The sequence below is a fragment of the Melanostigma gelatinosum genome, assembly GCF_949748355.1.
Source record: "Melanostigma gelatinosum genome assembly, chromosome: 14".
Classification (NCBI taxonomy): Eukaryota; Metazoa; Chordata; class Actinopteri; order Perciformes; family Zoarcidae; genus Melanostigma; species Melanostigma gelatinosum.
This window is the reverse complement of record NC_136647.1, coordinates 18,092,025-18,109,181: the sequence shown is the minus strand read 5'-3', so window position 1 is coordinate 18,109,181 and position 17,157 is coordinate 18,092,025. Positions and strand designations below refer to the sequence as shown.

The following is a 17,157-nucleotide window of genomic DNA, read 5'->3' as shown; positions in this document are numbered from 1 at the left end:
TATTAGTATGACTGCTACTAGTACTACTACTACTGCTACATCTTCTACTGCCATTACTAGTACTACTACTACTACTACTGTGATATTAAATACTACGACCAATACTACAGCTATTACTATGACTACTGACACTACGTCTTCTACTACTTCTTCTAATTACGAATACTTCTACTACTGCAACTTCTACTACTACTACAAATATCACTACTACTACTACTAGTACTTATTCTAATGCTACTAATACTTCTACGAATAATAATTATACTACAACTTATACGACTACAAATATCACCGCTGATGATTTTTTTAAGCCACAGAAACTGTTCAAATATCAAAATGTTCAGCTCTTTCAGGAGAGGTGTGATATGACTTTTCATATTTGTAATATTTAAACTTTTTGAATTGTTAAGCTTTTTGCAATTTGTTTTTGAATTGGATATCTATTTTCAGCAATGTTTTTGCGATTAATTTCAGTTTTCAGCATTCCAACGCATTTTCAGCAGGAAATGCTTTTTCTAGTTACACATATATTCATCCATTGACTTTAAAACGTTCGTGAAGGCACATGTGAGAACACTGTACATTCACATTTCATGTACATTTATAATACAGGTCTATTTTATTCTTTGGACCTGCTTTCAGCTCCTAGTTTTCTTTTGTTTTTTGTTGTCAATCATTGCTTGATGCACGGCTTCTCTTCACTGTTAATACGAGCTGCATGTGAACACGCTGTGATCAAACTCATGTTCCTCTTTCCTAGGCCATGAAGTTGGTGTCCAAGAAGAAGTTAATGAAGCAGTGTGGTTTCCCACGTAAGTCCTTCTTCTATTCTCCGAAACAGACACTGGCCGTACGAGCGTTTACAAAAGACGTTAACTAGGAAGTTACCTAATCTTACAAACACTGAAGGTGTGTGTGTGTCATGTTGGGTTGAATGTCGGTTAATGGCAGCATTTGGCAGCTGCAAAAGCACATTGACATGTGATCTTTGCAGCATGAGAGAACTAACAGAGCTTGTAACAAGTTAAATCATTCATCATGTAAAAGGGAACAGGTTTCCCAAAAGACAAAGAACGAACACATTTCCTAAACTTCTCGAGGGGCTACTAGTTAAATATGTATAGATCCGCTGATGCCAAATACCCACAATGATTACACATCACACAAGCAAACCACAACCATAATACTCACAAACACCCTGCCATGTGTTCAGATCATCATGTTTAATGATTGCTCCAATCAAGGAGGGCGGCCGTGGCTCATTGGGTAGAGAGGGTCCTGTGCCAAAGTGTCCCTGAGCAAGACACTGAACCCCTAACTGCTGCCCGGGCACTTTTCAGCAGCCCACTGCTCCCAATAAGCTAGGGATGGGCTAAATGCAGAGGTTACATTTCATGTATATGTACAATGTATGTGATCACTATAATACATTTCATTAAAAAATGTGAATCACTTATCAAAGTTGCATGTGTGATCTGTGTGGCGGTCTGCAGGTCGCCCACCGCCAAGGGGACCCAAGGCGGCCCAAGGAGAGCAGCCCAAAATCTTAGGACCCCTGGAGAGAGTCTACCAAGAGATTGCCATCCTTAAAAAACTGGACCATGTCAACATTGTCAAGCTGGTGGAGGTGAGAGCATCTCTATCCTCTGAGCGCTGGTTTTTATGTTGAACATGAAACAGTAAATGGTTGCTGCCTTCGCATTCAGAGACCAACCAATGAATTAGTCGTATTGATACTAGACTTGAAGTACCAGTGTGTAGGATTTAGTGGCATCGAGCACTAAGGTTGCAGATTGCAAACGTATGCTGCCGCTTCAATATAAGAGCACAAACGGCCCTGCCTACAGCCAGTGTTTGCTTCGTCCCTTGGAGGCTGCTGTAGAAACATGGCAGTCCCCCTGTGGAAGAGAACCCGCTCCTTATGTATACTGTATGAAGGGCTCATTATAACTTCATAAAAACGCAACTATTCGTAGTTTCAGGCGATAATACAGTCATGAAAACACAATTGTGAATATTATATTCCTTTTGGTGCTAATAGTTCCCCCAAAATGCTGCACACTGGTCCTTCAACGGCCCATTAATGCTGGGAAGTGTTCAAATTAGATATGGTAATATTTTCTTGCTTGTGTTGCCTATTTTTTATTAATCAGTCAATTTTGACTCGATAAGAGCTCATTCAGGGTTCTTTGAAAAAGTATTTTTGGACCGGGATAAGAATAAGCCCGAAGCAGTTTTTAGACATGCTACTGTACCAGCGGAGCACTAGGGATGACATCATGATGCGGCATTGACCAACAAAAAGCCTGCTCTAAAGTCAGTGGTGCAGTACTGTCCTGCACTATTCGGATAGTAAGATGTGCCTACGCTCTGCTTGTAACACACACAGGGACACGCAGCAGCACTCCTCCTCAGTTAAATAGGCTGTCGGTGCATTTGCTCAGATGCTATCAATTGAAGTTGTTGATGGGACAGAAGATTGGGAGACGGCAGAGACATAGGGTCCACCGGCCAAAGACCACATATCTTTCCCTTCCATTTAAAAAAAATTAGGAGTTAAATAAGAAATGTCATCTTGCGATGAGGAAATGTGCCATTTCATAATAATTTGTCTGATAACAGCATGTGGACATCCACAACAGGCTTAAATCCATTGTGGTCAGGATTATCCACTGTTTCTTCAGATAACCTTTCTTGCTGTGTACCCTGACTTCCGCTATGTATTTATGTCGTGTCAGTTTCTATCAGACCAAAAAAGGTGGCTAAACCCTGTGCTGCCAGGAAACAGGTGGGAGAAAAGAGATTAACCCTCCAGCACATCCATCACACTTCTATCACTGGACCTCTCATGATGTTTATGCCACATATTCTGGGGGGGGGAAACAAATCTTCCGCTCTGTAAATAGATTGTTAGTTTGACAACAGCCAACGCTCTCAAACTTGGGTCGAGCTGGGGAATTGCTACAGCGGCGGTTGTTTATGAAAGCTGATTTTCGAGACGTGACTCAAGATGCCCTGAGCTCCTTTGTGATATCATATGAGTGTTTTCTTCATCTTGGGCAGATGGCGGGGGGGGGGGGGGAGTCTACCTCAGGGAGCCAGTCGGTAGGAGAAGTGTCTGGCTTGCTCTTGCGTTGAGAGAGTGCTGAGCACTGCTCCCGTGTGCTCGCTGCAGCAGTGAGGACACACACACACACACACACACACACACTCATCTTTTCCCTCCTTTGTCCGCCCCCACTCTCATAATGGGCATGTGTAAGTGGGCAATGGGAAAAAACCTGCTCCATCTCTCTCTGTTCATCCGTTTAAATGTGCTGTGCTGGGTTTCCAAACTGATTCCTGTGAGACTGCATTCCGGTCCGTCTCATTAAGAATATACTTTTGAAACATGAAAGCCCACGCCGACAGATTCAACCTGATGACATTGACATGGTCCTTTGTCACAGAGCGTTGGGACGAGATCGACCACCATACTCGCCAAGGCAGTTGTTTTGAGAGTAGACACTTTAAAGTCCCAAGTATGTCAAGAAACCCTTTTAATGCATCTCAGGAGCTGCATTAGTCATTAGAACAGCTCCAACAACTACGAGCCTACTCATGGTTTGCACTTTGCACTCAACAGTTGATTTACCGTTAATAGCTTTTTGCGCTTTAAAAAAAACAATGGTGCAAAAAGAACAGTTGTATGTCTTACTGCATGAGACCGTATGAACAAGTATTCAGCTGTTGAATGTTTCATGGCCACGTTGAAACGGACGTGAGTGAAAAGTCTTCAGAGGAGATATCCTGTCCTGGTTTTCCCGCTACTCTGTGTCCTTGGCAGATGTTTTTAGGAAAATCAACTTCCCAGTACGAACAATTAAGTAGCCCTTATTTAAATCATTAGGTCCTAAAAGTTGTAAAATGTAGTTGACCGGATTGTTTTAAAAGTAGCGAGTTTACAAGCTCATTTTAAACCAATAAAAAGTAATGAATCATCATCAGATGGTAGTCATCGGGTTCAGAGATTGCATTCTTTTACTAACCACACGGACTGTTCAACCTGCATTCAACCAAAAACTGCTTCAACGTGATTGGTCAATACTACTCAGACTACAAACTGAAGCACGAGAGTTTGAGATACCAACATGTTGTTCCGTCGACTGCAGATTCTGCATATGAATGTAGAATCTGTTTATGGAAATTAATTTCTTTCTCCAGATTTTTTTAAAATCATTTTCAAACTTGTATTAATGAATTCATTAAACTACACACTGTACAACCTGTTTTCACAGTAGTACTCCCTGAGACCTCTAAACAGACTGTACGTCCATGGTTATGCTAGTAGTGGCTAATGTAGCCTCAAGCTAGCAGCTCGGGGCTAGCTCATCTGTCTTCAGACTGGACTACTGTAACGGTGTGTTTACAGGTCTCTGTAAAAAGTCTGTCAGAAAGCTGCAGCTGATTCAGAACGCTGCAGCTCGAGTCCTCACCAGGAGGGTGGATCACATCACTCCAGTTCTGATGTCTTTGCACTGGCTTCCTGTCCAACAAAGAATTGACTTTAAAATCCTGCTGTTGGTTTACAAAGCACTGATTGGTTTAGGGCCAAAATACATCTCTGATCTGCTGCTACCTTATGAACCATCCCGACCCCTCAGGTCGTCTGGGACCGGTCTACTTTCTGTTCCCAGAGTCAGAACTAAACATGGAGAAGCAGCGTTCAGTTTTTCTGCTCCACATATCTGGAACAAAGTCCCAGAAAGCTGCAGGTCTGCTGAGACCCTCAGCTCATTTAAATCAAGATTGAAGACCTTTCTGTTTGCTGCTGCCTTTAATTGAACCACATTCAATTAATATATTAATCAATTTCCTGCATTTCTGCATTTTACTACTGCATTTTATTTCTTGCACTGTTTTTTAATGTTTTAATGAATGTTCTTAATTGTTTTTAAATCTCCTTTTCTTTTGCCTTATGTTTTGATGCTTTTAATGGTTTTATGTGAAGCACTTTGAATTACCTTGTTGTTGAAATGTGCTGTACAAATAAACTTGCCTTGCCTTGCCTTGCCTTTAGGAGGGTTTTTGTGTCAAGATCTAGTTTTGAATCCAGGAAGTGTCCATCACTTTTAAAACTGTGCACATTGAACAGAGAGCCAGATGAATTGGGGCTAAAAAGGGCCCAAAAGCTCACTTTGGCCCCAGGGCAAAACCGGCCAACTGCAGAGTTGTGAATTTGCACAACCTCCCAAAGCCGGTGTTTTAAATCACAGCTCTCACCAATGTCCTAACTGTTGAGAATTACAAGCAGCTTACATATGAGAACAAAGAAAAGCCCAAAAGGTAATTTTCAAACGTTGTTTTGAAAGTATCAAAGGCGCTATCATCACGACTCCTTCCTGTAACTCTGCTCAGTCCTTGATAAGCAAGATAAGACTTACTCGCTGTCAGCTTCTTAACTGATACCGACAAGAATTAGCACATGTTGTTTTTTACATTTGCAAGTGGAAAGTGTTCACTCATGTTAATGTTGCTGTTGCAGGTGCTGGATGATCCAGCGGAGGACAACCTTCACATGGGTACGCAAACCATATCTTCTTTGTCCAAATCTTCCGCCCTAGTTTCACCCTCTCTCAGCCTTTGGCACTCGGCACATATGCCACCAATAAGTGTTCATATGACTTGTTCATAATTCAGATCATCTCTTGTTTCCTTCCACACCACCTCAGGGCTCACGCATTATGCAAAAAAAAATAATCTTCCATCAGCAGTGCCAGGTCACAGTGCCAAGTCACAGCCTGTATTAGTGTGGAGCGTCAAACTCTTCATGCTCTGAGTGCTGCTGTGTTCATGATAATAATGTGGCGCTGGGGTTGACACCTCAGCGCCACATTATTATCATGAATGAATGAACAAATGCATTGTGTGGTCTTACGCGTCCTTTCTTATTGCCTTTTTCTGACAGTGTTTGATCTGATGCCTAAGGGGTGAGTAGACAACATGTCCTTTTTGAAAAAAAATTAATATATATATATATATATTCCATCATCGCCCCGAGCTGCCACAGTGCAGGTGTTTGTTCCGTCCCCGGCTTCAAAGGGAATCGTAACGTTCTTTGGTTTTCACGGTTATTACTAGTGCCGGTAGTCCGTGTACGTGATTCATGTCCTGATGCACGAGCTGTTCCTTCCTACACAAAAGAAATTAAATAAAAAATAAGCGAATTCTGATGATCTGCATCTTTTTGTTAGCGAATGGAGGTGGGAGGGGGTAGCTGGTATCATTTCGTATATTTGCATAAATTAGTGATGTCTACCTTTTGTACTATTTAGTGACTTCTTCATAATGAGAGTTTTTGCTGATGTTTTGGATCGGTTGGATGAAACAAGCTATTTGAAGACGTTACCTCGCGATCTGGGAAATTGTTATGGCCATTTTTTATTTATTAAGACATTGTGCGGACTAAAGGATTCGTGAATGATTCGAAAAGTTACAACACTCTATTGTATCCCCTGCTATTTAGCATTTATACGCCCTGTATAAACAATCAATTCGTGATTTTTAATTACAAGCAATTATTAAATTTTCTGTAACACGTTTAAAATGGCAAATAGCGATCAGCTAAAAAATATCGTATCGTTCATCAAGAATTTTGTTTGTCAAAAAACGTAAGAAAGAAAACAAACTACAATTGAATACTTTGTAATGAAACATGAAGTGAAATTTTGAATTGTTTCGACACATCTAGTCCTCTGTGATCGTCCTCATTAACTTGTAGATTTGTGTTTGTGACGCAACCACTAACACGTAAATAATAAAAAGTTTAATATTGTTGGATAATATACATTTTCTACATAGGAGGAGTTTTATTAATATACACTTAACGTGTCTTTATATCTGCTTGCAGATATTTACGCTAAATAGGGTGTGGGGTTGAAATTCTGAACCAAAAAGACAACCAAGAGATTCATCTTTGATGGAGATCATCATGAATTGGCAGCCCTGAACTCTTTTGGTGTTACACCACTGTTCTAATTGTCTGCTGCATGTGTATGTATACCGACCAAATATCAGCTCCTCTTGGTACCACAAGGTTGTGATGGATATTTTAAATTTTTAAACGGCAAACTCCTGCAAAACAGAATTGTTGGATCAGATCCCTGCTGTTTTTAACGGCATCAGCTCTGCTCTGATCACTATCTCGGGATAGTTTAACCGTAATTCCCTTTTAATCACAATCGAACCAGCGAACTGCTGCACAGAATAATACTATTGATGGAGGTGAAGAAAGCTGTATCCGTGCAGAACAGCGAGTCCTGTTCACTCATCCAAACATATAACAAGTTGTTTTGGGCTGCTGTTGGGTTTGGGATCGATACAAAGAAGATAAAGATTGTCTGTATCACGGTATTTGAGTATCTGCGATGTTTGATCAGGATGTCTCAGATGCATATCTGCATTTGAATGTCTTAACATTTGGAATTTAAATTCCCATGCAAATGACAGAACAACTGACGCACATAATGGATTGTCTGCCTCGCTGTGTGTGTTTGTTTTCTCCGGTGCGTGCCTTTGCAGTCCAGTGATGGAAGTGCCCACAGACAATCCTTTGACAGAAGAGCAGGCGAGGTTATACTTCAGAGACATCATCCTGGGCATAGAGTACCGTAAGTATCTCATGCAGAACAAGGCCTGTCCTTGAGTCTTTGAACCGCATCTGTGAAGCGTTTAACAGACACTGATTTATGCATTTGTAGCTATGAATTCCCTGGTTCCCCACTCACAGCTAAAAGGCCACATGCTAGTTTTTGGGGTGTTCCTAGCGGCCAGGAAAGCATTGGATATTCCATTTCTACAGATATCCCTCTTTATCATACCCCATTATGAAACTCAAAGTATAAAAGCAGGAACATTTGGAACACTGTGTCCCGCCTTAAAAACATAAATGGTTGCGTTCTCTAATCGAATGGAACAAAATGTTCTTGACCCTCTGTTCCCATGGCCCTGCACATTTCTGCCGTCCACCTCATCAGCATCGAGCCTCTGCTCAGTGAAAGCTGTGTCCTCATTTGCTGTAGATCCATTCCACCTGGCTATGGGCCTAATGATTAGGGGTCAACGCTGAGGTCTCTGAGCTGGTCCGTCTTAAAAACAAGGCTACAGAGAATCACAATCATGACATTCATCGGTTGTTTTTCACCTGTAAAGGCAGTATAGGCTTTTAGTTTTTGCACACGGCGGTGTTTGAGTGCTTCCACCTCATGAGTCGTAGGTCTCTGTTGAGGCTCAGCTAAGTTTCCAGATGAAAAGCTGTTTCCTACCACTTAGCTGTTTTTTGCCGACCCTCTTGAAAAACACAACCTGTGGATTGGAGTGTACAGAAGTAATGTTTTACAGTAAGAATGAATTTACGAACTACAAACCACAGCATCAAATTAATGTCAATTTACTCACCAAGAATTTCTGAAATGATGAAGTAATCATTAAAACTCAACTCATGAAATGTTATTTTATGAGTTTTCATACTTTATAGTCATGAGCTGAGTTTTAACAATTTCTTTAATTCTTATATATGTATTCACAATTTATTCATATGACTATTATTTTTAAATTGCCGATTAATTTAGTTGAACACTTAAAGGCTGCTTCATAAACCCCCAAAGTAGTCAAAGTCTCTAATAAGTGCAGCATGTCTTCTAAAGCCTAAATGAGCTTACATTTGAGCTCATTTGCCAGACAGTAGGTCATTGAGGTTGTGTGTTTCTAATTTAAGTGTTATTAGTGCTGCTGACAACGTTTAATTATCTCGGCTTTTAATAAGTCAAGTGCCTCATGTTTTAATAAGACCTCCTCAGACAAGTGGGCCCCACTTATCCAGTCAGGGAAGTGTCCATGGCTTAGCTCCAGATAGCTGTTCAGTACATCTCAAAGCCGTAACACTTGCTGTCTAAGCTGAGCTTAGGTTCAGTGTTCGCATCATTCCTTTTGGTCAAAGCAACAGTTTATGAACTGGCATAATAGTTGTTTTTTTTATCCCCTCTGCCGTTAAAGGTCCAGGAAAAAACAAAATCATCTGGATGCTGTTTGTCTGTAGTTCTAAAAGTGTTTACCTCCTCTTACCCTCAGTGCACTACCAGAAGATTGTCCACCGGGACATCAAGCCCTCTAACTTGCTCCTGGGGGACGACGGCCATGTGAAGATAGCGGACTTTGGGGTCAGCAACCAGTTTGAGGGCAACGACGCTATGCTGTCCAGCACTGCTGGCACTCCTGCGTTCATGGCACCGGAGACCCTTTCAGACGCGCGGAAGAGCTTCAGCGGAAAAGTGAGTTGACTCTCCAACCATGCGTCCATGCGGTGAGCGTGCCCGGGTCTGAAGACCTGTGATGACAGCAGCTGCTGGTGTCGGTCTAAGCCGGAGACCTCATGATTGGAAAATGAGAACCATTAAAACCCAAGATGAGCTTTCAGACCTTTGCCGGCCTGCTAATCCATGGAGCAAATTGTCATTGTCAGTCCTTTCCCCTGTGTGGGTGAGCTGGTATTAATAACCAGGAAGCCAGTACAGCAGCTGAGCACAAAACCATTACCGGCGTCAAGAAATGGAATAAGGCTATCGGCTTTACACACCTCGTATTGATTCGGGAATGTTTCACACCATTATACGGTTCCTACTTTTACAGTCAAGCGACGATCAGTCGCCTTTGTCAAGGATCACCCGCTACTCTTCCATAACGACTGCATTGATTTCCACCTGCCTCTACAACAAATTTCTTTGCAAAATGACAAGAATAGAATCTTTGATTGCGGACAGAAAGGATGTTGGAGCGGTTCAAGTGCCTGTGGAAATCGATGCAGTCCTATTCGTCACGTGTTCCCCCTGATATGGATTTGTTCATGCCATGCTCCAGAGAGCCTTTGTGTCCATTATTCACCAACATTTGTGATGTTTTTCTTTTTTCTGTGGTGTAAATCAGCAGCGAAATATCAAATACCTGACACTATTATGCCACTTCAACCCATGTCGTCAGTCCCAGTAGTCCATCAGAACATGGCAGTCACGCAGCACCTCGTCTCACAGCTAAAGGTCTGTGGCATTGTGATAGATAACGCCGGCTCAGAGGGCTAGTTTCATAATTTCATATCTATCAAGGAACATAAATGGATTCCTCAGGAGAGCTATTCATCCAGGGAGAGCGTGATGGATCGCTGCAGTGCATCTGTTACCTGATCACACACATCCATTTACAAGGTATCTTGATGGTAGACGCTCCCCCCCAAATATACAAACAACCTTAAATTATCCCATAAATCACTGTAGGCAATCTGCATTGGTTTAGGTCGACACGTTAGTTTGTGCAACGAGGTGTTTTGATCCCAAGATGTATGTTTTTCAGCCTGTTTGCCATCATGTTGCAATTAATGTCACTGCTGGCACTTTCTTAAAGGCGCTGGACGTGTGGGCCATGGGGGTCACTCTCTACTGTTTCGTCTTTGGCAAGGCAAGTCTGCACATTTTCTTTGTTTTCTTTCATCTGGTCCACTAAAGGTAGCAGCAAAGGCTGGGCAACAGGAACACGATCTATTTGTTTATGTTTGATGAACAGCCGTCTAGTCGAGCCGTCTCATTTATTCTAGCGATGCTAGGAGCTGATTAGCGCTGATATTTGTCTTGGTTGTCTTTCGGGGTACATATTTTCCCTGCCACTGTTCCTTCCTTGTTTTTCTCACTTGTCTTTCCTCTCCTCCACCTGCAGTGCCCATTTATTGACGAGTACATATTGGCTTTGCACAACAAGATAAGGACCAGGCTTGTGGATTTCCCAGAAACGTAAGTCCATCCCCTGCATCTTTGCCTCTCCTCCACGTTATTAAAAGAGACAGCAGCGATGTCTCAGCCACCTCCAGTGCACAGTAATCATCGCCTTCGCCCGTTTGCTATCTTCTTAACTGCATCTCAGTCGCAAAGCCATTTTCCTCTTTTCTTTCAGTTTCAAATTGCATCGGCGCAGCAGCCAGTATGACACACAGTAAATGTCCTCCGTGTATCATCAAAACAAGCAAGGAAAAAGCTCATTTGTGGGTTGCCTCCTCAATCTGCACTTTGCCTGAATGGTCAACATGGAAGTAGTTTTTTGAGTGAATAACGCTAGAATAGACAAATAAAGATCGTAAAACAGGAAGTCTGGCAGCGGTGATGGACTGAGGGAAAGCACTGGTGAAGTGTAAACGCAGCACATGTGAAAGGGCTATGAGTGGCAGTGGGAGTGTGTGTAAGGACAGGGAGTCATGTTGTCAGTGAGAAGTGTCTTCCCCCAGTGGGCTCAAGAGACTCTAAGACTGTTCAAGAAGAGGGCGATGCTTAATGGACGAACTTTCCCCTCCAGAGTATCACATCGCCTGATGGAATCATCTCCACAGTGCACCGATCAATGACCGTAAGCTGCACCCTGTCGTCAGCGCTGAGGGCCGTCATACTGGAGGTGTAGTGCATCGAGCTCACGTAAACCTATTTTAGTCAGACACCAATGACCTCCAGTCATCAGTTTATCAGTGTCAGGGAAAGTGCGTCTTCATGAACGTGGTAAACTCAGTTCTTGGTGATACACAGGTTACAGGTCACTGTTTGAAATGTTTCCGAGCACTGACTTCAATTGCATTTGTAGCTCTTTAAGTCCGAGCAGGACAAAATGGCCCATAACCCAGTGATCCCAACCTTGTTTTACTGAACCCCCTCAATGATGTCCACCTTTTTTGAACCATTTACTTGTATTCCTTTATTTTTAGCGAACTATTTCTAATGTTAAGCCATTCATTTTAAGGATTTTAACCATTTGTCTTTTACTTTTAGCTATTTTAACTGTTACTTTCAGTTAACCATTTCAACAGTTTTTGCAGTACCTTTAGCTAACTGTTCTGCTGCTAGCCTCTCTGCGTGCTTGCTCACGATTTTCTATTTTTCACTCTCAACTGTTCAGATGTTGCAGCTGACTTAATAGGAGGACATATTTCATATTTTTTCAAATTAGTTGAGCAGCTGGAGCTACTGCACAATCTTCCTACGTATCTCCAAACCATGGTTGTCCCTGGTTGAGAATCGCTGCTATGAATTGTGTTCAGTTACTTCAAAAGCCAATTGTTTTCTCCATCAACAACTCCATTCTCAAGTCTTTGTTCTGTGTTTTGCGCAGGCCAAAGATCAGTGAAGAGCTGCGGACCCTGGTCTTGCGGATGCTGGACAAGAACCCAGACACCAGGATCACCATCCCTGAGATCAAGGTAACTACGCAGAGGTTTGTTCAGGTTGACGTATTTACACGAGGGTTAAGTCGGCACGATGAAACCCTTTTGTCCCTGTGGAGGACTGCGTTAACACTGAGTCAGTGATACAGGGGGAGGTCCAGGACCGGCCATGACAGGACCCCACTCCCCACGGTGTTTCCATGACACAATTGAATCATGCCTCAGTGAGTCATTTTCTCACCAGAGACTCTGTGTTTATGGAACAAGAGATAATTAGGCATCACGCTTAACCTTGTGCACACACACACACACACATCTCTTACTTGACAAAAGTTAGAAAATGCAGCTTATTAAAAAGAGGTGTTTTGGTCACAATTTAATTTGCTAACATTACATTTTAATTGAATTTAAAGGTAAACATGTTTTAGCCCCTGTGCTACACGGTGCATAGAAAATACACAGCCTGTTACATACTTTACAAATTTGAATTCAAGTTCTGGTAAAACAAATAAACGCGCAGAGCTTGGGTGTTTTCTGATTGTGGGAACTTTTGACTGGGATGTTAAAAGAAAAGTGACCTCTTTCAATGATCATGTCTGAAGGAGCAGCCACACCATTTGGGATGTTGATGGTTGATTAATTGTGTTTGAATTTCTAGCGTGTACCTTTTTTGTCATCTTTGAAGTCCTGTATGTCAAAGCTTCCCAACGAGCACTTGAATGCATCACGATGTATGCTGCTATTTTAATTAAGGGATAAGTCTGGAGACGTGTTTCGTATTGTCAACCTATCAAAAGACCAAAAACGTCAAAGAACTGATCCTACTAGTATAAACACACCAGTGAGCCATAGAGTGCTGCAGGTATGAGTCAGCGGTTTTACACTTCCGGTTCCCTCGTCTCATGACATGTTCGTTCATTCCTATGACGATAGAAACTGTAGTTTATCTCGCGTCAATCCCAGAAACGGTGTCTTTCTGTTGTGAATGATCACATGAGCACCAAGTCCAGGATGGAGAATAGTTCCCAGCGAATGCATTTTCGACTCTTGTTTGAGTAATGTTTGCTGAAAATGATACGTTTGACAAAAAGAAACTCCGGCTTGTTGGTCACCGTGATAGATTGTGTGTCTCCGGCTACTTTTAAATCTTTACAGTTGGGTTTTAGTAGCACAACAACATAAATCAAAGCAGATGGCTGGTTGGCAGAAAATGCTCATGTATGAATCAATAATAGTGTAAAATATGCACACTGTGCAGTCGCCCTTTGGAATATTTTAAAACATGTCACAATGGACTCAATGGAGCGGAGAGCCAGACTTCCTGCAAAGATGCTGCAAACTTCTGTGGATCCTGTGTGTGTGTGTGTGTGTGTGTGTGTGTGTGTGTGTGTGTGTGTGTGTGTGTGTGTGTGTGTGTGTGTGTGTGTGTGTGTGTGTGTGTGTGTGTGTGTGTGTGTGTGTGTGTGTGTGTGTGCGTGCGTGCGCGTGTGCGTGTAGATGGACCAGTGGGTGACCCAGGGAGGCACGGAGCCCTTGCCTCTGGAGGAGGAGCACTGCTCTGTGGTGGAGGTGACAGAGGAGGAAATCCAGAACTCCGTCAAGTTTGTTCCCAGCCTCTCTGCCGTGGTAAGGAACCCTGAGCGTTCGCCGGGTGCTTTTGTGTCAAGTGAAGCGAGGCTGCTCCCTAACAACTGCAGTCCTCTGTTAGCCATGATGGTGACAAAACACTGCAACATAGTGATTTTACTTCTTAGAGGGCAGCCTTGGTCGCAAGGACAAAGGCTGCCCTCTAAGAAGTAAAATCACTATGTTGCAAAAAGAAGTTGATGCCCCAGTCGTAAAGGTGTGTATTCCTTTTAAAGCTTTTCTTTGGGTTTGACCGCCTTATCAGTCCACTTTTACAGAACGGTGAGGTTCAAACCCTTTCATTCACATGAACCCCAACGCCCACTGCAAAGAAACAACTTCCCTGAATGGGGGAAATCCAGATTCGACATCATCCGGCTCCATAAATGCTCTCATGTGGCACCGATTTGGAAACAAACTCACATAGTTGCATCTACAGGCACGCACAGCATTGCAGCGCCTATTAAAGGGTACATCTGAAATATTAATGCCATCGATCTGGATCTATAGCACACTGTATACACTAGACTGTTAACAAGCCAATGAGCCCTGAGGTTAGAACATTCTCACACCCCAGTGATGGCTTCTACATGGACGTGTATGAAGTTAGCAAGATATATACCAGCCATGCAAAAGTGCAATAACAAACATTGTCAATATAGGATTTATTAAGTGTTATCTGTCCGACATTATGGTTTGCTTCAACCCCCGTGTGCAAGCCTCCCACTGGATCCCCTCTGCTCTGTCCTCCGTGCAGAACCACAGCGGCGCTTTAGCACATCGTCCCAACGGTCCTGTGCTTGTGAATGTTTCAGATCTTGGTGAGAGCCATGCTGAGGAAGCGCTCCTTCAGCAACCCCTTCGAGTGTCCGAGCAGGAGAGAGGAGAGGTCCATGTCTGCGCCTGGCAGCCTGCTCATGTAAGCATTCGCCGTCCTAACGGTCATCCACGTCCAGACACCCCTCGAGCACGTAATACCTGTATATCTCATCCGGGAAGATAAAAAAAAAAACACAACCATGAGATTGCTTGAGACTCTGACACAGACCGGTACTTCACACCTGTCTCTCCTCGTCTGCTGTATCAGGTTAACTAACATTCAGCCCCGCAGCAGCTGCTTTGCGTTGCCATAGCACCATAATTCATTCTTTCATCGTCAGCAGCGAAGCTTCCAGCTTTTATAAGTGTTTCTTTTGTGTGTTGCATCCAGCTTTCAAAGGTAGAGGGAGTCAGAGTGACAGAGAATAATGGAGATCTATACCGGTGCCTCAGGCTGACCTTGAGTTTTCTGTAACACGGATTGAACGCATCACTGGGGGGGGAAACAAAACGGGCAATCGTCTTGACCCGTCGTGCAATTCCAACATGAACAGTACAGCCAATGGCCAAGCTGGAGCATCTGTAGCTGTGCCGTGCTGTGCAGCGGGTGCCGTTGGGACAGTGGTCTGTGTTACGTGTCCGGCAGACTTTGTCGTGGTGAGTGTAGCGCTGAACGGGGAGGAGGCGGCTCTAGCGTCCCGTTGTGAGGGGTTCTGTTAAATGATTTCTCCGCGATCGAGGCCGAGGGTTGCACTGTTGCACTGTCGGCAGTCAGAGAAGGTGAAGGTGTTTCCAGAGGACGCGAAGGGAGTTTGAGACAACACTGCCCCCTGCTGGAGAATGGAGGGAGAAAAACTCAACTCAACTGAAATGTTTCGTCCGTTTGGTCTTGATCTTCAAGTCACCATGAATTATCAACCTCATTGATTAATAGGAGAACTAAAAAACGAACCGATATGGCTCACACGTAGCATTTTACTGTCTGTTTCAACCGCTTTCATTTTGACCTGATTTGTAAAATTGGTGAAGAGCCCCTTTAAAAGTTAAGTTTTTAAAAAAGTACAAAGATGATTTTGTATTTTTTCTTGCTTTTTTTGTCTGAGCAGTCAAAGTCCTAAAATATTAGATTTATATCGGTATGAAGTGGAAAAACGAATCAAAATTGATCATTGATTATTGGACTGTTGGTTGATCAATTTGCTGGTCGTTTCTGCACTAATCTCAAAGCCACACGTACATGTAGCACTTTCAGGTTGAGGAGGTGAAGTGTGTTGCCTTTGACCCTCCCCCTGCCCTGAGGTGACCTTTGCCCTCTCACCTGTGACCTTTTTTTTTTTTCCACCCATCTTTTCTCCCACTGTGCTGCAGGGACTCTTGGCCCTTCCGGCCCACTTTAAAACTGCACCCCTCTCTCAGGTAACACTTTGTGCAGCACAGTCTGACACGCTGTCTGTCCAACATCTACCAGCCGCCGCGCCCATCATCATCATCTTAGACTCCTCCCATCATGACAAGTGATGGAGCAGCCTGACCCTTCGCCGGCTGTCACCTCCCCCAAAGCTCCCTCATCTCCCTGCCGCTGTCATTTAATGGCGTCTTTTAACATTCATCATGTGACAAAAAAAAACGCTTCTCTGGTTTTGCTGCATTTGGAGAGATGAAGCACGGCCTTAATAGTACCATCATTTAGATATCCAGGAGTGCTCATATTGACCGCTGTCTCTCTATCTTGTTGCAGGAAGAGCAGCACGGGAGACGGACCCAGAGACGGAGAGCTGGAGGACCTGCACGAAGACGAGCCGTCCTCCTGAGTCTTTCCACAGAGCTTTGTCATCCACACGTTCCCTTCAAATCAGTGACACGCTACAGGCCTTTTTTTAATTTAATTTTTCACGTCATTAATATTGTACATAGAGGTCTCGAGATGTCGTCGGTGTTCTCACAGCCCTGTCCTCGTGTCCGTGCCATCGGCAGCTTTTACTTTGGAGCTGAAGTCCTTCCTGCGCCGCCTTCACAGTCCTCAGGCCCGGGTGGGTGAACTTCTCTGACAGGAAGGCAGTCGGCAGTCGAAGGGCCATCGCACGGAACGGACAGCGACTTTGCCACGCTCGAGCACATTTCAAAGTGACTTTCGCCGCTGTGTAATGTGCAATTATTTCCGTGTTCAAAGTCATTTCACGCTCTCGTTTGTCTGCTGATTCCTGCTCTCTAGTCGTCTCCTTTCTGTCATTTCTTACCGTGCCATTTGATTCGATGTGAAGTAATTGCGAGAGAAACTGGAGGTTGTGTGAATGTTGTGTGAACGGACTGAACCAAAATCAAAAGGTCCGTGGACTACTGCGATGGCCTGTACCTTAAATACTTCCTTTTACAAATGAGAATGTATTATTATACAACAGTCTTGGATGCAGAGCACATGTGAAGGCATGAATGATGTCATTGTCCAAGATAAACCTCAATGAGTGCTCTTTCACAAGAAATTGAAA

General features: G+C 43.4%; 1 protein-coding gene across 1 annotated transcript in view; it reads left to right on the top strand.

Annotated features, from left to right (window-relative positions):
• The window catches only part of camkk1a (calcium/calmodulin-dependent protein kinase kinase 1, alpha a), a 53,477-nt gene extending 36,320 nt beyond the window's left edge, over positions 1-17,157 (top strand). Inside the window, exons 5-17 of the mRNA XM_079283507.1 lie at positions 761-812; positions 1,494-1,627; positions 5,525-5,561; positions 5,948-5,969; positions 7,561-7,649; positions 9,109-9,308; positions 10,432-10,485; positions 10,741-10,814; positions 12,175-12,262; positions 13,724-13,852; positions 14,668-14,771; positions 16,040-16,087; positions 16,410-17,157. Coding sequence (XP_079139633.1) covers positions 761-812; positions 1,494-1,627; positions 5,525-5,561; positions 5,948-5,969; positions 7,561-7,649; positions 9,109-9,308; positions 10,432-10,485; positions 10,741-10,814; positions 12,175-12,262; positions 13,724-13,852; positions 14,668-14,771; positions 16,040-16,087; positions 16,410-16,482 — 1,104 coding nt within the window. The 3' untranslated portion in view covers positions 16,483-17,157. The remainder of the gene's footprint in view (positions 1-760; positions 813-1,493; positions 1,628-5,524; positions 5,562-5,947; positions 5,970-7,560; positions 7,650-9,108; positions 9,309-10,431; positions 10,486-10,740; positions 10,815-12,174; positions 12,263-13,723; positions 13,853-14,667; positions 14,772-16,039; positions 16,088-16,409) is intronic.